General features: G+C 37.9%; 1 protein-coding gene across 1 annotated transcript; it reads left to right on the top strand.

Annotated features, from left to right (window-relative positions):
• Positions 1–2,589: 2,589 nt before the first annotated feature.
• LOC136316965 (centriolar coiled-coil protein of 110 kDa-like) lies at positions 2,590–12,243 on the top strand. Its single transcript, XM_066249364.1, is given in 4 exon segments — positions 2,590–4,007; positions 9,942–9,995; positions 9,998–10,569; positions 10,801–12,243. Coding segments are annotated over 4 exon segments (3,060 nt in total). The 5' UTR covers positions 2,590–2,746; the 3' UTR covers positions 11,974–12,243.
• The last annotated feature ends 6,157 nt before the right edge of the window (positions 12,244–18,400 follow it).

The following is an 18,400-nucleotide window of genomic DNA, read 5'->3' as shown; positions in this document are numbered from 1 at the left end:
TATATTTTTTCCACTTGACAAAATTTTCTGGAAAGTTATGCTTCTAAAATTAAAATTGTCATGCATGCACTATTATAGCCCCAATAATATTTATAAAATATTAGTGCTTTCTAGCCCTGATGCAAGAAGTACTTAATAAAGAGTTTAATATTAATAAAAATAAAATCAAATACTTACCAATTATATCTATACAATATATATATGTATATTTATTAAATCAATGAGCTTTTACAACAGTTTTGACTGACACTTATTTCAAATTAACACCAACTGAATGATGTGAAACACTACAGAAGTTGCGATGGGCCAATTAGGTGAGAATAACTGCGTTGTTTAGCGAGTTTTTAAAATGTCCGGGGTTCCCCATGGCAGACGGCACGTTCCGCGGTGAACCCAGGACGAAGTTTACTTGACGATGCCAATCACCCAGTTTCTATTTTGGTCTCGTCAAACAAAATTATACTTAATAATTATTTACCGCAATTATTTAAGAATTGCATTTTTTGTCAAATTTGGCACCGATATCTAGCATTGCATTTAAATGGCCCGGGGTGAAAGAGTTAAAGTCATGTCGAGTCCATTTTCAAATTGCCCCCCTTAACTATCAAATTGCCCTTCTGTGGGGCGTGAGCCCCACGTTGGGAAACACCGGTATAGATGGTGTTATATTGAATTGAACACTTGAAACCTGTATGGTTTTGTGAAGCAATGTCATCCCAACAAATTAAAAAAAAAATTCCTAAGAAGTGTTAAGCATAAGTAGTAAACTAGAAGCTCATAAGGTAAAAGAAAAATTCACAGGATGTGTTAAGTATAAATAATGAGCAAGCATGTAGCTTGTGAGACAAGCAGAATATGTGAGTGTTGTTATTGTTCAGGGTTTTATGAAGAGGAGCCACAAAGGAATGAGGCAGCAACAATACTGCAAGTTGAGGACCCCAATCTCTCCAGGATTGAGGTGCTTTAGAGAGATTAGCTGTCTAATTTATTAAGCAGAAATATGTCACCTTGCATAGAAAACTAATAGAATATAGTGTACAATTTTATTATTTAGTTTTGAAAATCTGATTAGATTGCTCTTGCCCTTTCTGAGACATAACACCACACCATCTGCTGTCTGTTTCCTGACCTGCAGAAAACTCCAGCAGGGCCAAGTATTGCATCCTTGAACCTTCCCTGGATGCGACTGCCTTCAGTCATGTATGCTTGGTCTTGACCTTCACTTTCTCAGGATGGGAACAGAAAGTCACTCGGTGCTTTGGCTTTCCTCTGAAATCCCCCCTTTTTCTTTAACTCACTCTGCAACATTATGGCATACAAGGTGGCTCGTCCTTCAGAACCATGCAAGTTGCTTCTGCTCTTTCTCTAAACTAAGCAAATACAAAAACATAAAACAACAATGACAATTAATGTTCTTATTGTAGAAGCCCGTAATAATTTTAAATGTTTAACAGGGTTTAGTTCAGATAATCCATCAGCAATATTACTTTAAAAAGGTGTACTAGGAAGCAATTTTAGTTTTTCCCTGAAAATGTCATATATATCTTGTTGCAATTGTTGTATTTCTATAGACATATTACCTTGATTAAACAAATGTCTTCTAACTTTATCCCAAGGAAAATTATAACCAATACTGTGATTTTATCTTTAAGCAATGATTTCTTGTACCTATACAAATGGGTAATCCATTTAAGCCCATAGTATAATTTGATATAACCCATCCTTCTTCTTCAGGCCTTAAGGGTCCACAGCTGTCAAATGTTCCTCGAATCCAAACAGAATTATTAACATAAACAGAAAAGGGGGTGTTTTTCCAATTAACAGGTCTATTTAAGGAGATTAGGAATATAAATTTATTAAGAATCGTTAGTTTAGCTTATTGTTACAGACACAACAGCCAACATTGCCAGAAACAAAGTCAAGGATGTTTTTGGAGTCTTAGTCTCAATTAAAACATTTTCTGCCTCCTCGGTAAGTTTCTTTAGTTGCCCCCAAGTAGGCAGTTCAGCTTTTTGTGTTGCAGTTGCTTCATCTTCACTCTCTGATAACCTTTGGCTCTAGGCTTAGTCTCTCTATTCCTTTTTCTGGCAGCTCAAAGATGTCAAACCTCCCTCTCTTCCCCTTCCAACTCATGCTGAGTCTTCAATTTTCTGGAAGGTATCCACTGGCCTCCCATATCTGTGGAGATAAGAGCAAATCATCACCCCTCTATTTTGATTAATCCCTTTTCTATTGACTATTAACATCTTTCCAATAAATGGGCTGTGGCATAATAGTTAAAGGCTGTTTCAGGTGGTGTTTTTCAGCAGCTGTATCAGTGAAATGTGTCACCTTGAACGAGAGAATCTTTAACAATTTTTGGTAGAATAAAAGCAGTTTTCTTAAGAAAATTAATGAGTGGGAGTCCGGGTGGCGGCAGCCATTGCCAGGAGCCCGCGTTGCTGCCTGAGACTGATAATATGGCCTGAAGGAGGAGGAGAAGGCAGCGGAGGACCGAGCTGCTCTCTGTCAGTACCAATTGAGCCGTTGCTCCCTGACAAGGCCTGTGGTGAGGGAACAAAAGGTGACCTGGCCATGGGAGATCAGTGCTACTGTGTGCTAATGCTGTTCTATGTAATGGGGATTCAGTGGTGAGCAAGACTCAGAAAGTACCTGTGCTTGTGGAGCTTACATTTTGGTGGAGGAAGACAGACAGAAACCAAGGAAATAAACAAGATAATTTCAGATAGTATGTGGTTGTGGGAAGATGGAGGAATATGAGAAGTTCTGTGAGAAAAGTATGGCCAGAATTCAAAAAGCATCACTGTCCACAGAGAGTTTTCTACCTATCTAGTCTGAAAGTGTTTCACTTATTTGCTTTCATGGAGTGGCTGTGCTTTCTCCACTGCTTAACATTGAGAAAAGAAAGGAAATGCAACAAGAAAAGCAAAAAGCACTTGATGCTGAAGCAAGAAAGCAGGTTAATAGGAAGAAATCTTTACTGACTTGTGTCCAGGAGATTCTTGAAAATGTTCAGGTTAGAAAGGCACCTAATGCCAATGATTTTGATCAGTGGGAGACTGAAACAGTTTACTCTAATTTAGAAGTCAGAAACTTGAATATTTCTGCTACTTTTCCAAATATCTTGCCAAGCCCTTCTGAACACTCTACTTTAGCAAAGTTTGAAAAGATAACTGGAATTTTGCCACTGAATAATGAGGACCAATTTAAATCTAATGGGATAGACTTGGCTAAGGATTCAAAAGAACTTAATTCTCTAAAGCAATGTGGTAGTTCACATCTTAGCCACACAGAAAATGAAGCTTCTCTGAAGACCTTCTCGGCAACCCCACAGGAGACTCTTATTTCTGATGGTCTCTTTCCAACAAATGAAGAAGAGGATCCATCACTTATGGAAGGAGTTACTCCAGATCCCTATGTAATGAGTCTTCAGAACCTGATGAAAAGGTCAAAGGAATATATAGAAAGAGAACAATCTAGATGTAGTCTGAGAAATAGTACAAAGGGAAGTGTTAATGAGAGTCATTCAGACAAAGAAAATGATGCTGTTAAAGTGACTGACTGTGTAAAGGAGAAGGGCCAGTTGATGGGCAAACACTGTGGTTCAATGATTCCTGACAAACCAAGCCTTAATAAATCAAATGTTCTCCTCCAAAGTGCTTCCACTCAAGCAAGCAGCATGAATACACCAATTTTAGGTAGCTTTTCTAAAGCAGACATATCTTTCAGAACTAGCTATCCCACTGTTTCAGACCCTGATTCTGATTTTAAAGTCATTCCCACTTTTATTACTGAAAATAATGTTATCAAAAGTCTTACTGGTTCATATGCCAAATTACCTAGTCCAGAGCCAAGCCTGAGTCCTAAAATGCATCAAAGGCATTCGAGGCCATCATCAGCATGTCATATACTTATAAATAACCCAGTACATGCCTGTGAATTAAGTCCTAAAGGAAAAGAACAGGCAGTTGACTTAGTTGTTCAAGATACTGATGAAAGAGATGGCAGTGGAGTAGACGGATGCACAGACGCCGAGCTCTCAACACCAAACTGGAATACAAATCAATTTAGAAAAAATCAGCATGAAAAACCAACACTGAACTGCAAGAACAGCTCTCAAAAACCAAGGAGCAAAGAGGAAGCCACAATAATCCTGGTAAGGAGTGCCTGAATCTCCTCTGCTTACAGGAACGGAAGGAGGGGGGTGAGGCTGAGAGCCCAGAGAGGACTTCACAGAGGAAAAAGAGCAGAAACTACTGCTCACAGCCACTTACCTGGCGACCAGGGAGCAAGGTGGGTTGAAAAGACCAGCTTATCTCCCAAGTGGAAAAGACAGGGAGAGGGACAGACTGTGAGGGGCTAAGGTATGCAAGAAATGAAATAAAAAAGCTGACTTATTCGTGCTGGAGGCGGCCATAGCTGGGGGAGGGACTGAACCTTTCACAAAACAGAGTTGAAGTGCTTCCGGATCAGAGATCTCCGGACATCTATCCAGCTCCAATCAGCACAACAAGACACAGCTGAAAACAAGAAGTGGGGAGGAGGGGCAGTAACTCAGGTCTCCATGGAGATCTGAGATACACCTCCCCCTACTGAAGCTGAGAAAAAACCCTGCCCCCAGTAAGATTAGTTGGTGGAAGAGACCTCCAGCGTCTCAGGTTACACCCACAGCATTCCTGGATACAGTTTCAAGGAAGCCCCCTGCTGAGATCAGTTAACAAGACTATCACCTGTTAAGAAAACAAACAAATCAAGACTTCAAAACTGCCCAAATCCGAAAGTGGATTACAAATAATAGCTGATACCAACCCACTAAGACCTAAAAATAACACAACTGAAAACTGGAGGCAGACAACACCAAGCCTAGACTCAATCAACTCTACAAATAAAAAATTAAAAAAAAAGAAGATGAGAAGACAAAGGAGTGCAATCCAAATGAAACCACAAGAGACACCTTCGAGAGATGAACTGAGTGATATGGAAATAATCAAACTTCCAGATGCGGAGTTCAAAATAATGATTGTAAGGATGCTTAGGGATCTTAGAACAACAATGGAGGGGGAGTTTGAAAACCTAAATAAAGAAATAGCAAGTATAAAAAAGAATCAGTTGGAGACGACAAATACAATATCAGAAATAAAGACCACAATGGAAGGAATTAAAAACAGGATAGATAGAGCAGAGGATCGAATCAGCGAGTTAGAGGACAACTGGAATGAAGGCATGAAAGCAGAGAAGAAAAGAGAAAAAAGACTCAAAAAGTCAGAGGAAACTCTTAGAGAGCTCTGTGACAACATGAAGAGAAATAACATCCGCATCATAGGGGTCCCTGAAGAAGAAGAAAAAGAACAAGGGATAGAGACTTTGTTCAATCATATCATAGCTGAAAACTTCCCTAAATTAATGCAAGAGAAACTCTCACAAATCCAAGAAGCACAGAGGACTCCATTAAAGAGAAACCCAAAGAAACCTACACCAAGACACATCATAATTAAAATACCAAAGCTAAGCGATAAAGAGAAAATATTAAAAGCTGCAAGAGAAAAAAAAGTTATCACCTACAAAGGAGCCCCCATAAGGATGACATCTGACTTCTCAACAGAAACACTTGAGGCCAGAAGGGAATGGCAAGAAATATTCAAAGTAATGCAGAACAAGAACCTACAACCAAGACTACTTTATCCAGCAAGGCAATCGTTTAAAATTGAAGGAGAAATAAAAAGCTTCCCAGACAAAAAACAACTCAAGGAATTCATTACAACCAAACCAATGCTGCAGGAAATATTAAGGGGTCTGGTGTAAACAGATAAAGTGGGGAAAGAATACAGAAAAAAAAAAAAAAAGAAATACACCTTTAAAGAAGAAAATGGCAATAAACAACTACATATCAATAATAACCTTAAATGTAAATGGATTAAATGATCCAATCAAAAGACATAGTGTAGCTGCGTGGATAAAAAAACAGGACCTATACATATGTTGTCTACAAGAGACACACCTTAGAACAAAAGACACACACAGATTGAAGGTAAAAGGATGGAAAAAAACGTTTCATGCAAACGGAAATGAAAAAAAAGCTGGGGTAGCAATACTTATATCAGACAAATTGGACTTTAAAACAAAGGATATAGTAAGAGATAAAGAAGGCCACTACATAATGATAAAGGGAGTAATCCAACAGGAAGATATAACTATTATAAATATCTATGCACCTAATATAGGAGCACCCAAATATATAAAACAGACTTTGATGGATTTAAAGGGCGAGATCAACAGCAATACTATAATAGTAGGGGATTTCAATACCCCACTAACATCACTAGATAGATCCTCAAGAAAGAAAATTAACAAAGAAACAGCAGACTTATTGGAAACACTAGATCAACTCGATTTAATAGATATCTTCAGAACCTTTCACCCTAAAGCAGCAGAATATACATTCTTTTCAAGTGCTCATGGTACATTCTCTAGGATAGACCACATGTTAGGGCACAAAAGTGCTCTCAACAAATTTAAGAAGACTGAAATCATATCAAGCACTTTCTCTGATCACAACAGCATGAAACTAGAAATGAATCACAGCAGAAAAGCTCAAAAATTCTCAAACACATGGAAACTAAATAGCAGGGTGTTAAATAATAAATGGATTAAGAATGAGATCAAAGAAGAAATAAAGAAATTCCTAGAAACGAATGACAATGAGCATACAACAACTCAAAATTTATGGGACACAGCGAAAGCAGTGCTGAGAGGGAAGTACATAGCACTACAGGCACACTTTCAGAAGCTAGAAAAAGCTCAAATAAACAACTTAACCCTGCATCTAAAAGAATTAGAAAAAGAACAGCAAGTAAAGCCCAAATGTAGTAGAAGGAAGGAAATAATAAAGATCAGAGCAGAAATAAATGACATAGAGGCTAAAGAAACAATACAGAGGATCAATGAAACTAGGAGCTGGTTCTTTGAAAAGGTAAACAAGATTGATGAACCTTTAAGTAGACTCACCAAAAAAAAGAGGGAGAGGACTCAAATAAATAAAATTAGAAATGAGAGAGGAGAAATAACAACTGACACAACAGAAATACAAAATATTGTAAGAAAATACTATGAAGAACTGTATGCCAAAAAACTAGACAACCTAGATGAAATGGACAAATTCCTTGAAACATACAATCTTCCAAAAATCAATCTGGAAGAATCAGAAAATTTAAACAGACCGATTACACCAAAGGAGATCGAAACAGTTATCAAAAAACTCCCAACAAAGAAAAGTCCGGGGCCCGATGGCTTCACAACGGAATTCTACCAAATATTCAAAGAAGAACTAACTCCTATCCTTCTCAAACTATTTCAAAAAATTCAAGAGGAAGGAAGACTTCCAAACTCCTTTTATGAGGCAAGCATAATTCTGATTCCAAAACCAGGCAAAGACAACACAAAGAAAGAAAATTATAGGCCAATATCTCTGATGAATATAGATGCTAAAATCCTCAACAAAATATTAGCAAACCGGATCCAACAATATATGGAAAAAATCATACACCATGATCAAGTGGGATTTATTCTGGGGAGGCAAGGCTGGTACAATATTCGTAAATCAATCAATGTGATTCATCACATAAACAAAAAGAAGGAGAAAAACCATATGATAATTTCAATAGATGCAGAAAAAGCATTTGATAAAATCCAGCACCCATTCATGATCAAAACTCTCAGCAAAGTGGGAATACAGGGTACATACCTCAACATGATAAAAGCCATCTATGAGAAACCCACAGCCAACATCATACTCAATGGGAAAAAATTAAAAGCAATACCCTTAAGATCAGGAACAAGGCAGGGGTGCCCCCTTTCACCACTCTTATTTAACATAGTTTTGGAGGTCCTAGCCACAGCAATCAGACAAGAAGAAGAAATAAAAGGCATTCAAGTTGGAAAAGAAGAAGTAAAACTATCATTATTTGCAGATGATATGATATTGTATATAGAAAACCCTAAAGTCTCAGTCAAAAAACTACTGGACCTGATAAATAAATTCAGCAAAGTGGCAGGATATAAAATCAATACTCAGAAATCAGAAGCATTTTTATACACCAACAATGAACAGTCAGAAAGAGAAATTAAGGAAACAATCCCCTTCACAATTACAACCAAAAAAATAAAGTACCTAGGAGACTAAATAAACTTAACCAAGGAGACTAAAGACTTATACTCAGAAAATTACAAAACATTGATAAAAGAAATCAAGGAAGATACAAACAAGTGGAAGCATATACCGTGCTCATGGTTAGGAAAAATAAACATCATTAAAATGTCTATATTACCCAAAGCAATTTATAAATTCAATGCAATACCAATTAAAATACCAATGACATACTTCAAAGATATAGATCACATATTCCAAAAATTTATATGGAACCAAAAAAGGACATGAATAGCCTCAGCAATCTTAAAAAAGAAGAATAAAGTGGGAGGTATCACACTTCCTGATATCAAGTTATACTACAAGGCCGTTGTACTCAAAACAGCCTGGTACTGGCATAAGAACAGGCATATAGATCAATGGAACAGAACAGAGAACCCAGAAATAAACCCACAGTTCTATGGACAACTGATATTTGACAAAGGAGGTAAGGAAATACAATGGAGTAAAGACAGCCTCTTTAACAAATGGTGTTGGGAAAATTGGACAGCTACCTGCAAAAAAATGAAACTAGATCACCAGCTTACACCACTCACAAAAATAAACTCAAAATGGATAAAAGACTTGAATGTAGGCCGTGAAACCATAAGCATCTTAGAAGAAAACATAGGCAGTAAGCTCTCCGACATCTCTCGGAGCAATATATTTGCTGATTTATCTCCACAGGGAAGTGAAATAAAAGACAGGATAAACAAATGGGACTATATCAAACTAAAAAGCTTTTGCACAGCTAAAGACAACAAGAACAGAATAAAAAGACAAACTACACAATGGGAGAACATATTTGACAATACGTCTGATAAGGGGTTAATAACCAAAATTTATAAAGAACTTGTAAAACTCAACACCAGGAAGACACTTCTCCAAAGAGGACATACAGATAGCCAATAGGCATATGAAAAAATGCTCAACATCACTAATCATTAGAGAAATGCAAATTAAAACCACAATGAGATATCACCTTACACCAGTCAGAATGACGCTTATCAACAAAACAACATAGAATAAGTGCTGGCGAGGATGTGGAGAAAAGGGAACCCGCCTGCACTGCTGGTGGGAATGCAGACTGGTGCAGCCACTGTGGAAAACAGTATGGAGATTCCTCAAAAAACTGAAAATCGAACTGCCTTTAGACCCAGCTATCCCACTTTTAGGAATATACCCCAAGGATACCATAGAATGGCTCCAAAAGGAGAAATGCAGCCCCATGTTTGTGGCAGCATTGTTCACAATAGCGAAGATCTGGAAACAGCCCAAGTGTCCGTCAGAGGACGAGTGGATTAAAAAACTTTGGTACATATATACTATGGAATACTACTCAGCCATAAGAAATGATGACATTGGATCATTTACAATAACATGGATGGACCTTGATAACATTATACGGAGTGAAATAAGTAAATCAGAAAAAAAACTGAGATGAATCCATACATAGAAGGGACATAAAAATGAGACTCAGAGACATGAACAAGAGTGTGATGGCAACAGGGGCGGGGGGTTGGGGGAGGGGGGATGGGGTGAAGAAGGAGAGAGGGGTTAGGGGAGGGGAGGGGCACAAAGAAAACCAGATAGAAGGTGACAGAAGACAATTTAACTTTGGGGGAGGGGTATACAGCACAATCAAATGTCAAAATAATCTAGAGATATTTTCTCTCAACATATGTACCCTGATTTATCAATGTCACTGCATTAAATTTAATAAAAAAAAATTTAAAGAGCCAGAAAAAAAAAAAAAAAGATACTGATGAAAGAACAAACGTACCTGAAACTGTGCCAAAGTTAGCAACTGATTTAATGGGGTTTGTTCAAGCAAGGTTTATACCAGCAAAAATACATCTGAAGCGATACAGGAAATGGTTTTAGGGAATTCAAATCAGGTATGTCAATCTTCAGGAAATCAATTAGAAAAGAAAGTCATTCATGGACTTGCTGTTGTGGAAGGTCAGTTAACATCTGATGGGAAAGGACCTTACAAAATGGACAGTGCATGTACTGCAATGCCAAGGTTGCGTGAGCCATATGCCACCATTCCGTGCATAACAAGTCAAAACTTTGGAACCATGAGTGGACTCAAGTCAACTAGTGTGTTAGAGGAAAACTGCAGTTTACAAATGGAACTGAATAAGTCCTATGATATAAAAAACCCATCTCCTTTACTGATGCAAAACCAGAACACCAGACAGCAGATGGATACCCCTACAGTGTCCTGTAGAAATGAACAATTTTTGGATAACAGTTTTGAGAAAGTTAAATGGAAACTTGATTTAGATATGAATAGTTTGCAAAAAGAAAACTGCCCCTATGTCATAACAACTGGAATAGCTGAACAGGAAAAGCAACATTTGCCAGAAAAAAGATACCCTAAGGCAGCGGTTCTCAACCTGTGGGTCGCGACCCCAGAGGGGGTCGAATGACCAAAACACAGAGGTCGCCTAAAGCCATCAGAAAATCTATATTTTATTTAAAAATGTATTGTATAATAAAAATGTATTGTATAATAAATATGTATTTTCCGATGGCTTTAGGCGACCCCTGTGTTTTGGTCGTTCAACCCCCACCGGGGTTGTGACCCACAGGTTGAGAACCGCTGCCCTAAGGGATCTGTCTATATCAACAGGACTAAAATGTCAGAAAGTATTTCCAAAGAAAACGAAGAGATATTAAAAAGCAAGATGTTAGCTTTTGAAGAAATGTGAAAGAGACTGGAAGAACAGCATGCCCAGCAGTTGTTAATACTCATAGCTGAGCAGGAGTGGGAACAGGAAAGATTACAAAAGGAAATAGAAGAATGGGAGAAGATGTTCAAAGAAAAAAACGAGATTACAGCCATAGCCTCTGAACTGGATATGAACAATGCATTGGACTTAGAATGGAGAAAAATAAGTGACCCCAGTTTGCTAGTCACAGTGCTATCTCAGGTGGACTCACTCCATACTTCAAATTCCAATAGTTTCAGTTTCACAAATTCTGCCCTTCAACATAGTTTTGATTCTGTAAATGAAGCACCATTCTACCTCTGGGGATCATCAACTAGTGGCTTGACCAAACTCTCCATATCAAGGCCTTTTGGAAGGGCAACAACTAAATGGTTTCAGGTTTTCAGTCTAGAAGTACAAGTAAAACTTAATAGAATAACTGCTGTGGCAAAAGGATTTCTTACTCGTAGACTTATGCAGACAGATAAATTGAAGCAACTTCGACAAACTGTAAAAGACACTATGGAATTCATAAGAAGTTTTTAGTCAGAAGCACCACTGAAGAGGGAAGTTGTTTCAGCACAGGATGCTTCTCTGCAGGAGAGAGTGTTGGCTTAGTTACGAGCTGCCCTGTATAGTATTCACGATATATTCTTTGTGATGGATGCAGCTGAAAGAATGTCTATTCTGCATCATGACCAGGAAGCTCACAAAGAGAAAATGCTCAGGCAAATGGATAAAATGAAAAGTCCACGAGTGGCTCTTTCAGCTGCAACACAGAAGTCTCTTGATAGGAAGAAGAAATACATGAAAGCTGCTGAAATGGGAATGCCAAATAAGAAGTTCCTGGTTAAACAAAGCCCTTCTGAAATAAGAGTCCTTCAGCCAAACCAACGACAGAATGCTCCTGTTCATAAGCTACTTAGTAGACAAGGAACCCCTAAGACATCAGTGAAGGGGGTTGTGCAAAATAGACAGAAGTCTTCACAGAGCAGAGTGCCTAACAGAGCACCTGGTTCAGGAGTATATGCAGGAAAAATCCAAAGAAAGTGGCCAAATGTTGCGACAATTTAAGAAGACAACATTTATTAGGATAAAAAGTCAGGGAGGGTTTCATCCATATTTTTGTCTCTGCCCAGGACTTTTCATTTAACCCTGGACTTTGTTTACACAGACAAAGTAACGTCAAAGGGCTGAGTAATTATGTGGATAACATGGTCAGTCTGGCTAATTTCTTCCACAGCCCCATTTTCCTCTTAATGTTAGGTTTGGATGAAGACAAATTAGTATATAATTAATTGACTCACCTCTATGCTTAACCTGTACAAACATAAGTTTTTATTATGTACCCATGCCTGCTGAGAATCTTTTTGTAAATTTAAAAGGATATTTTTGTTTATTTCTACAGAATATTAAAAAGGTGTGATAAAATATAAGTTCTGAATACAAATTTCATTCACCTCTACATACTGATGGCTAAATTTGATAAATTAGATACTGTTCTCTTCAAGGGAAAATTATTGCAGAAAAATGGTTTCCCTGGTTTTGTAAAAACTGGGTTAATCTCTCAGTCTTCATATTCTTGGTCTTACAGGATAATCACATAGAATAAAACATTTGCTTGCAGACTGTGGTCCACCTCAAGTTACCACAGAAGTGTCTAGGGGTCACAGCATTTTGGTCATAAGCACATTTCTCTCAACAGCTAGTTGTCTTACACAAAAATGTTAAGTTTAATGTATGTTGCCCCAGTATTCTTAGAAACTTTTCTACTAAATAATAAAATCTTTCTTGGAGGGTGACAACTTTGGTGAAGACAGCACAATCTTCCTCATGTAATGGCATGCATTATTATTACATTCCTTTCTGTAACAGAATGTTGCATGCAGGTTTACTTTCTATTTAGTCTTTGTGTTTTGTTTCTTCATAGTCTGCTTTTTCTAGCATGCTTGATTTAGGAGGGAATGAAGGGCTATAGAATAAATAATAAATTCAGATTTCCAAATGAGATAGTAATATTGTCTAGTTAAAATTCTATATTATTTAAGAGGCACTGCTTTTTAAAGTTTTTCATTACTAACATTTATTTAAAATATAAACCAAAAACTGTTACCAAGGAATATGACTTTATGAAAGAGAATGCCACTGTTAATTGAGGATAGCATTTCCAAGAAGGGCTTTGTGTTTCTCACAGAAAATCAGGACTGTGGACATTTAATCTTTCTAACTTGAATTTTTAAAAGATACTGATATTTTGAAAATGCAGACTATATATTCCTATTATTCTTTAAGGAATGGTGATAAAGGTGTTTTTTTTTCTGTTCTATTTAGATTTAACTTTTACATTCAACTGTAGATGAAAAGTAATAACCTACTCTGGGTGTAAACTTAATTTTCTTGAACGAGACATATCGTTTATGAAATGAGTGAATCAGGAAATTAGAAGACAGTCAAAAATGTCTGAGCTACCAATTATTTTTTATTTGTAGGCAAGTACATCAGATTATCTTTTTTAATATGATAAATTGTGTTTTATTGTTCTGAAAACTCAGGAGACAGCTTACTTACTCATATCATTGTGAGTCTTTCCAATAAGAAAGATACTAAAAGTTGTGTGTACACTAATGCAAATTAGCTAAAACAAATGGTATGTTTTGGAGAAAGTTAAACTAGTTTTACATTAAGGATAAAAACTTGAGTGGTTTTTTAAAGATGAGAGCTTGTGTGTTTTACACATTTTTTAATGTTCACAACTTTTCTAAAAAATGTGCCATTGTTTTGTGCTTTTAATGGATTTTTATTTATATACTTTATTTTTTTATATTTACTTTGAAGTGGAATGCCCATTAATGTAAATTGTATTTATTTTTATACTTTAATTTTCATTAGTTTTGCTTCTAGGAAAAAGGCAAAATAAACTTTTCATTAAAAAAAAAAAAAGAAAATTAATGAGTTTAGATGTGGGATAATGATTGTCAATTTTTTTCCACAAAATCAGCAACACCTAATTGCCATTGAAGGTTCTGTTCAAAAGCCATCTTAACTTGGTCTTTGATCCATAGGGACTAACTCTTTTCATTGCTGTGGCCAAAAGGTTCATGTTATATGAAGGGGTGCCAATATCAGCACAAGCCTTAACATAGTCTGCTATATTATCACCATCGGCACGAATGGGATGTAAGGCTCTCTGACATTTGGCATTAGCATTGTCAAAAGCAACTACTGGAAGTAACATGTCTCTGAGTCCCACTTGTGAGGTTTCATTAGCTAACATATCACAGAGTTTTGCAAGAAAATCAACATAACACTGAGAGACTCCTTGTTACCTCCTCTGGGGTAGCTATTTTCTGCCAAGCATTTTTATAGCTTAATTTAACTTGATTCACAGCATGAACACTCATTCCACATTGCTGTTGTAAATCAGTGAACTGTCCCTGTCCAAACAGCACATCTTGTGTAATATTAACAGGAGGATTAGCGTTACCTTCTGATTAGCTTGAATATAAGCCTGATCCTCCCACCAAGTCATAAATTTTAAATATTTCTCTTTTGAAAGAACAGCCTAAACTAACATCTCTCAACAAGAGAAGAAGGAGGCAGATACCAATTATCTTGGTCAGTCTTGAAAGGGTTAGTGTGAGGTCAGTTGGCAATGGGGGAAGGTCACATGGGGAATCAGGCCCGGGAACTTTGGCTGGAACTGCCCACACCCATGTGTGCCAAAAGAAACTTGCCAGAAGCCCTTTGAAAAAGAATGACCGCAGAAAAGGCTTTTGATAAAATACAACACAATTTTATGTTTAAGACTCTCAACAAAATGGGTATAGAAGAAAAATATCTCAACATGATAAAGGCCATATATGATAAACCATCAGCCAACATCATATTAAACGGCATAAAACTGAGGACTTTCTACCTTAAATCAGGAACAAGACAGGGTTGTCCACTCTCTCCACTCTTATTTAACGTGGTGCTAGAAGTTCTGGCCAGAGCAATCAGACAAGACAAAGAAATAAAAGGCATTCATATAGGAAAAGAAGAAGTAAAGGTATCACTTTTTGCTGATGATATGATCCTATACATCGAAAACCCGAAGGACTCCACAAAAAGATTATTAGAAACAATAAACCAATACAGTAAGGTCGCAGGATACAAAATTAACATACAAAAGTCCATAGCCTTTCTATATGCCAACAATGAAATATTAGAAAACGAACTAAAAAAAATAATCCCCTTCACGATTGCAACAACAACAACAAAAATACCTAGGAATAAACATAACAAAGAATGTAAAGGACCTATATAGCGAAAACTACAAGGCATTATTAAGAGAAATAGAAAAAGATACAATGAGATGGAAAAATATTCCTTGTTCTTGGATAAGAAGAATAAATATAATTAAAATGGCCATATTACCCAAAGCAATATATAAATTTAATGCAATTCCCATCAAAATTCCTATGAGATTTTTTAAAGAAATGGAACAAAAAATCATCAGATTTATATGGAACTATAAAAAACCCCGAATAGCCAAAACAATCCTAAGGAAAAAGAATGAAGCTAGGGGCATTACAATACCTGACTTTAAACTATATTATAGGGCCACAATAATCAAACCAGCATGGTATTGGCAGAAAAATAGACACTCAGACCAATGGAACAGAATAGAAAGCCCAGAAATAAAACCACATATATATGGTCAAATAATCTTTGATAAAGGAGCCAACAACACACAATGGAGAAAAGAAAGCCTCTTCAACAAATGGTGTTGGGAAAACTGGAAAGCCACATGCAAAAGAATGAAACTCAACTACAGCCTGTCCCCGTGTACTAAAATTAATTCAAAATGGATCAAAGACCTAAATATAAGACCTGAAACAATAAAGTACATAGAAGAAGACATAGGTACTAAACTCATGGACCTGGATTTTAAAGAACATTTTATGAACTTGACTCCAATGGCAAGAGAAGTTAAGGCAAAGATAAATGAATGGGACTACATCAGAATAAAAAGTTTTTGCTCAGCAAGAGAAACTGATATCAAAATAAACAGACAGCCAACTAAATGGGAGCTGATATTTTCAAACGACAGCTCAGATAAGGGCCTAATATCCAAAATTTACAAAGAACTCATAAAACTCAACAACAAACAAACAAACAATCCAATAAAAAAATGGGAAGAGGACATGAACAGACACTTCTCCCAGGAAGAGATACAAATGGCCAACAGATATATGAAAAGATGCTCAGCTTCATTAGTTATTAGAGAAATGCAAATCAAAACTACAATGAGATACCACCTCACCCCTGTTAGATTAGCTATTATCAACAAGACGGTTAATAGCAAATGTTGGAGAGGCTGCGGAGAAAAGGGAACTCTCATCCACTGTTGGTGGGACTGTAAAGTAGTACAACCATTATGGAGGAAAGTATGGTGGTTCCTCAAAAAACTGCAAATAGAACTACCTTATGATCCAGCAATCCCTCTACTGGGTATATACCTCAAAACCTCAGAAACATTGATACGTAAAGACACATGTAGCCCCATGTTCATTGCAGCACTGTTCACAGTGGCCAAGACATGGAAACAACCAAAAAGCCCTTCAATAGAAGACTGGATAAAGAAGATGTGGCACATATACACTATGGAATACTACTCAGCCATAAGAAATGATGACATCAGATCATTTACAGCAAAATGGTGGGATCTTGATAACATTATAAGGAGTGAAATAAGTAAATCAGAAAAAAACAAGAACTACATGATTCCATACATTGGTGGAACATAAAAATGAGACTAAGAGACATGGACAAGAGTGTGGTGGTTACCAGGGGTGGGGGGAGGGAGGACATAGGAGGGAGGGAGGGAGAGAGTTAGGGGAGGGGGAGGGGCACAGAGAACTAGATAGAGGGTGACGGAGGACAATCTGACTATGGGCGAGGGGTATGCAACATAATTTAATGACAAAATAACCTAGACATGTTTTCCTTGAATATATGTACCCTGATTTATTAATGTCATCCCATTAACATTAATAAAAATTAAAAAAAAATAAAAAAAAGAATGACCGTCTGTCCGCCAATGAAATTTTGCCATGTCATATCAACTCTACCACCCTAATGACCCTATAAATTACCCCCATGCAGGAAGATCCATGCAACTTCTCTGGCCCTTGTCTCCCGGACCAGAGAACCTCATCCTAGAAGTGCTGTACTAAATAAAGCTTTTGCTTATCCACACTTGGTGTCTAAGCCCTTCTTTCTTACTCAGTGAGGAAAAATACTTTACATTTGGTGCCGAAACCCGGGAAATGTTTGAAATCTGCAAGGACCTCTCCTCTCCCCTTCCCTTCTGAGGAAGAACCAGATCCCCAACTTTCCACTCACTTCAGCACATGGTGCGGTAAGTCCCCTGTCTCCAACCTCCCCTCAGTTCTTTCCACCAAGACTCCCTGTCCGTAATCACAGCTGCGTCAGGGACCTCTTATCTGTTGTGAGTGTGTGTGTTCCCGTGGAGATGTCCCAGACACATCCACTCTACCTAACCATCCGGTAGCCAGAGCTTGAGTTGCAGGATGCCAATTCTCATCTCTGATCACTCCAAGGACTGAGGGTGGCCATAGAGGCACAGTAATATAAACCTGATCCAAAAACACTCCTGGAGTGCGTTATCCGAAATAATTCCCTCCCTAAAGAAGAAGAAATTGTTCTTCTCCACTGTAGCCAGGCCACAGAACCCACTGAATAATTGAACCAGGTGGCCTCCTGACTTTTGATTTTAACACCCTCACCAATTTAACTATCACTAAAAAAACTGGGAACTGGTTGTAGATCCCTTACATTTATGGCTTCTAGTATTTGCGCTCCCATCCTAATCCCTGTGCTACCTGTTCTTGGTGCAGGCTCTTTTTGGCCACAGAAACCTCACCTAAACCCTCCACTCCTGATCTTTACTCCTTCGCCCGACCCCCAAATCTCTCCCCCTCTTGCACAGCTCCCTCTGTCCTATCGAGCTTCTCCCCTTCCTTAGCCAGATCCTGTTTCTCATTCACCTGCAAATACCAGTTCCTCTTTCTCCTCCCCTGCCAGCCAGGGGCCCCTCCCTTCTCTGCTGTATTCTTAAGCCCCTCCCCCATCATGGCCCCCTTTGCCAGCCATTGGTCATCACGCCAGTTTACAGGGTTCCTGATCTCACAGCCCAACCCCGGTCTTCTTGCAGGAATGCCTGGCCTTGTTCTGCCTCTGGCTCTGGTGTTTCTGGCCAGATCTGGGTGCCAGGCTCCCCAGAAGCCCCCCCGTCTTCTTATTCTCAATCCCCAAACCCCTACCTGAGAACTGTGAACATGGTATTTAAAGTTTTTAATGATCACAGCTAGTAGAAAAAGGCCAAGGCTACTCACCAGGCCTGCATGCAGCAGAAGGTGACACTACAAACTCAGGCTCTTGTGGCAGCCTTGAGGCCAGCAGAGCAACAGGGGCAAGGCATAAAAGGTGCCTCACT

This window comes from Saccopteryx bilineata, chromosome X, assembly GCF_036850765.1.
Source record: "Saccopteryx bilineata isolate mSacBil1 chromosome X, mSacBil1_pri_phased_curated, whole genome shotgun sequence".
Taxonomy (NCBI): Eukaryota; Metazoa; Chordata; class Mammalia; order Chiroptera; family Emballonuridae; genus Saccopteryx; species Saccopteryx bilineata.
This window is presented reverse-complemented; position numbering and strand designations above follow the sequence as displayed.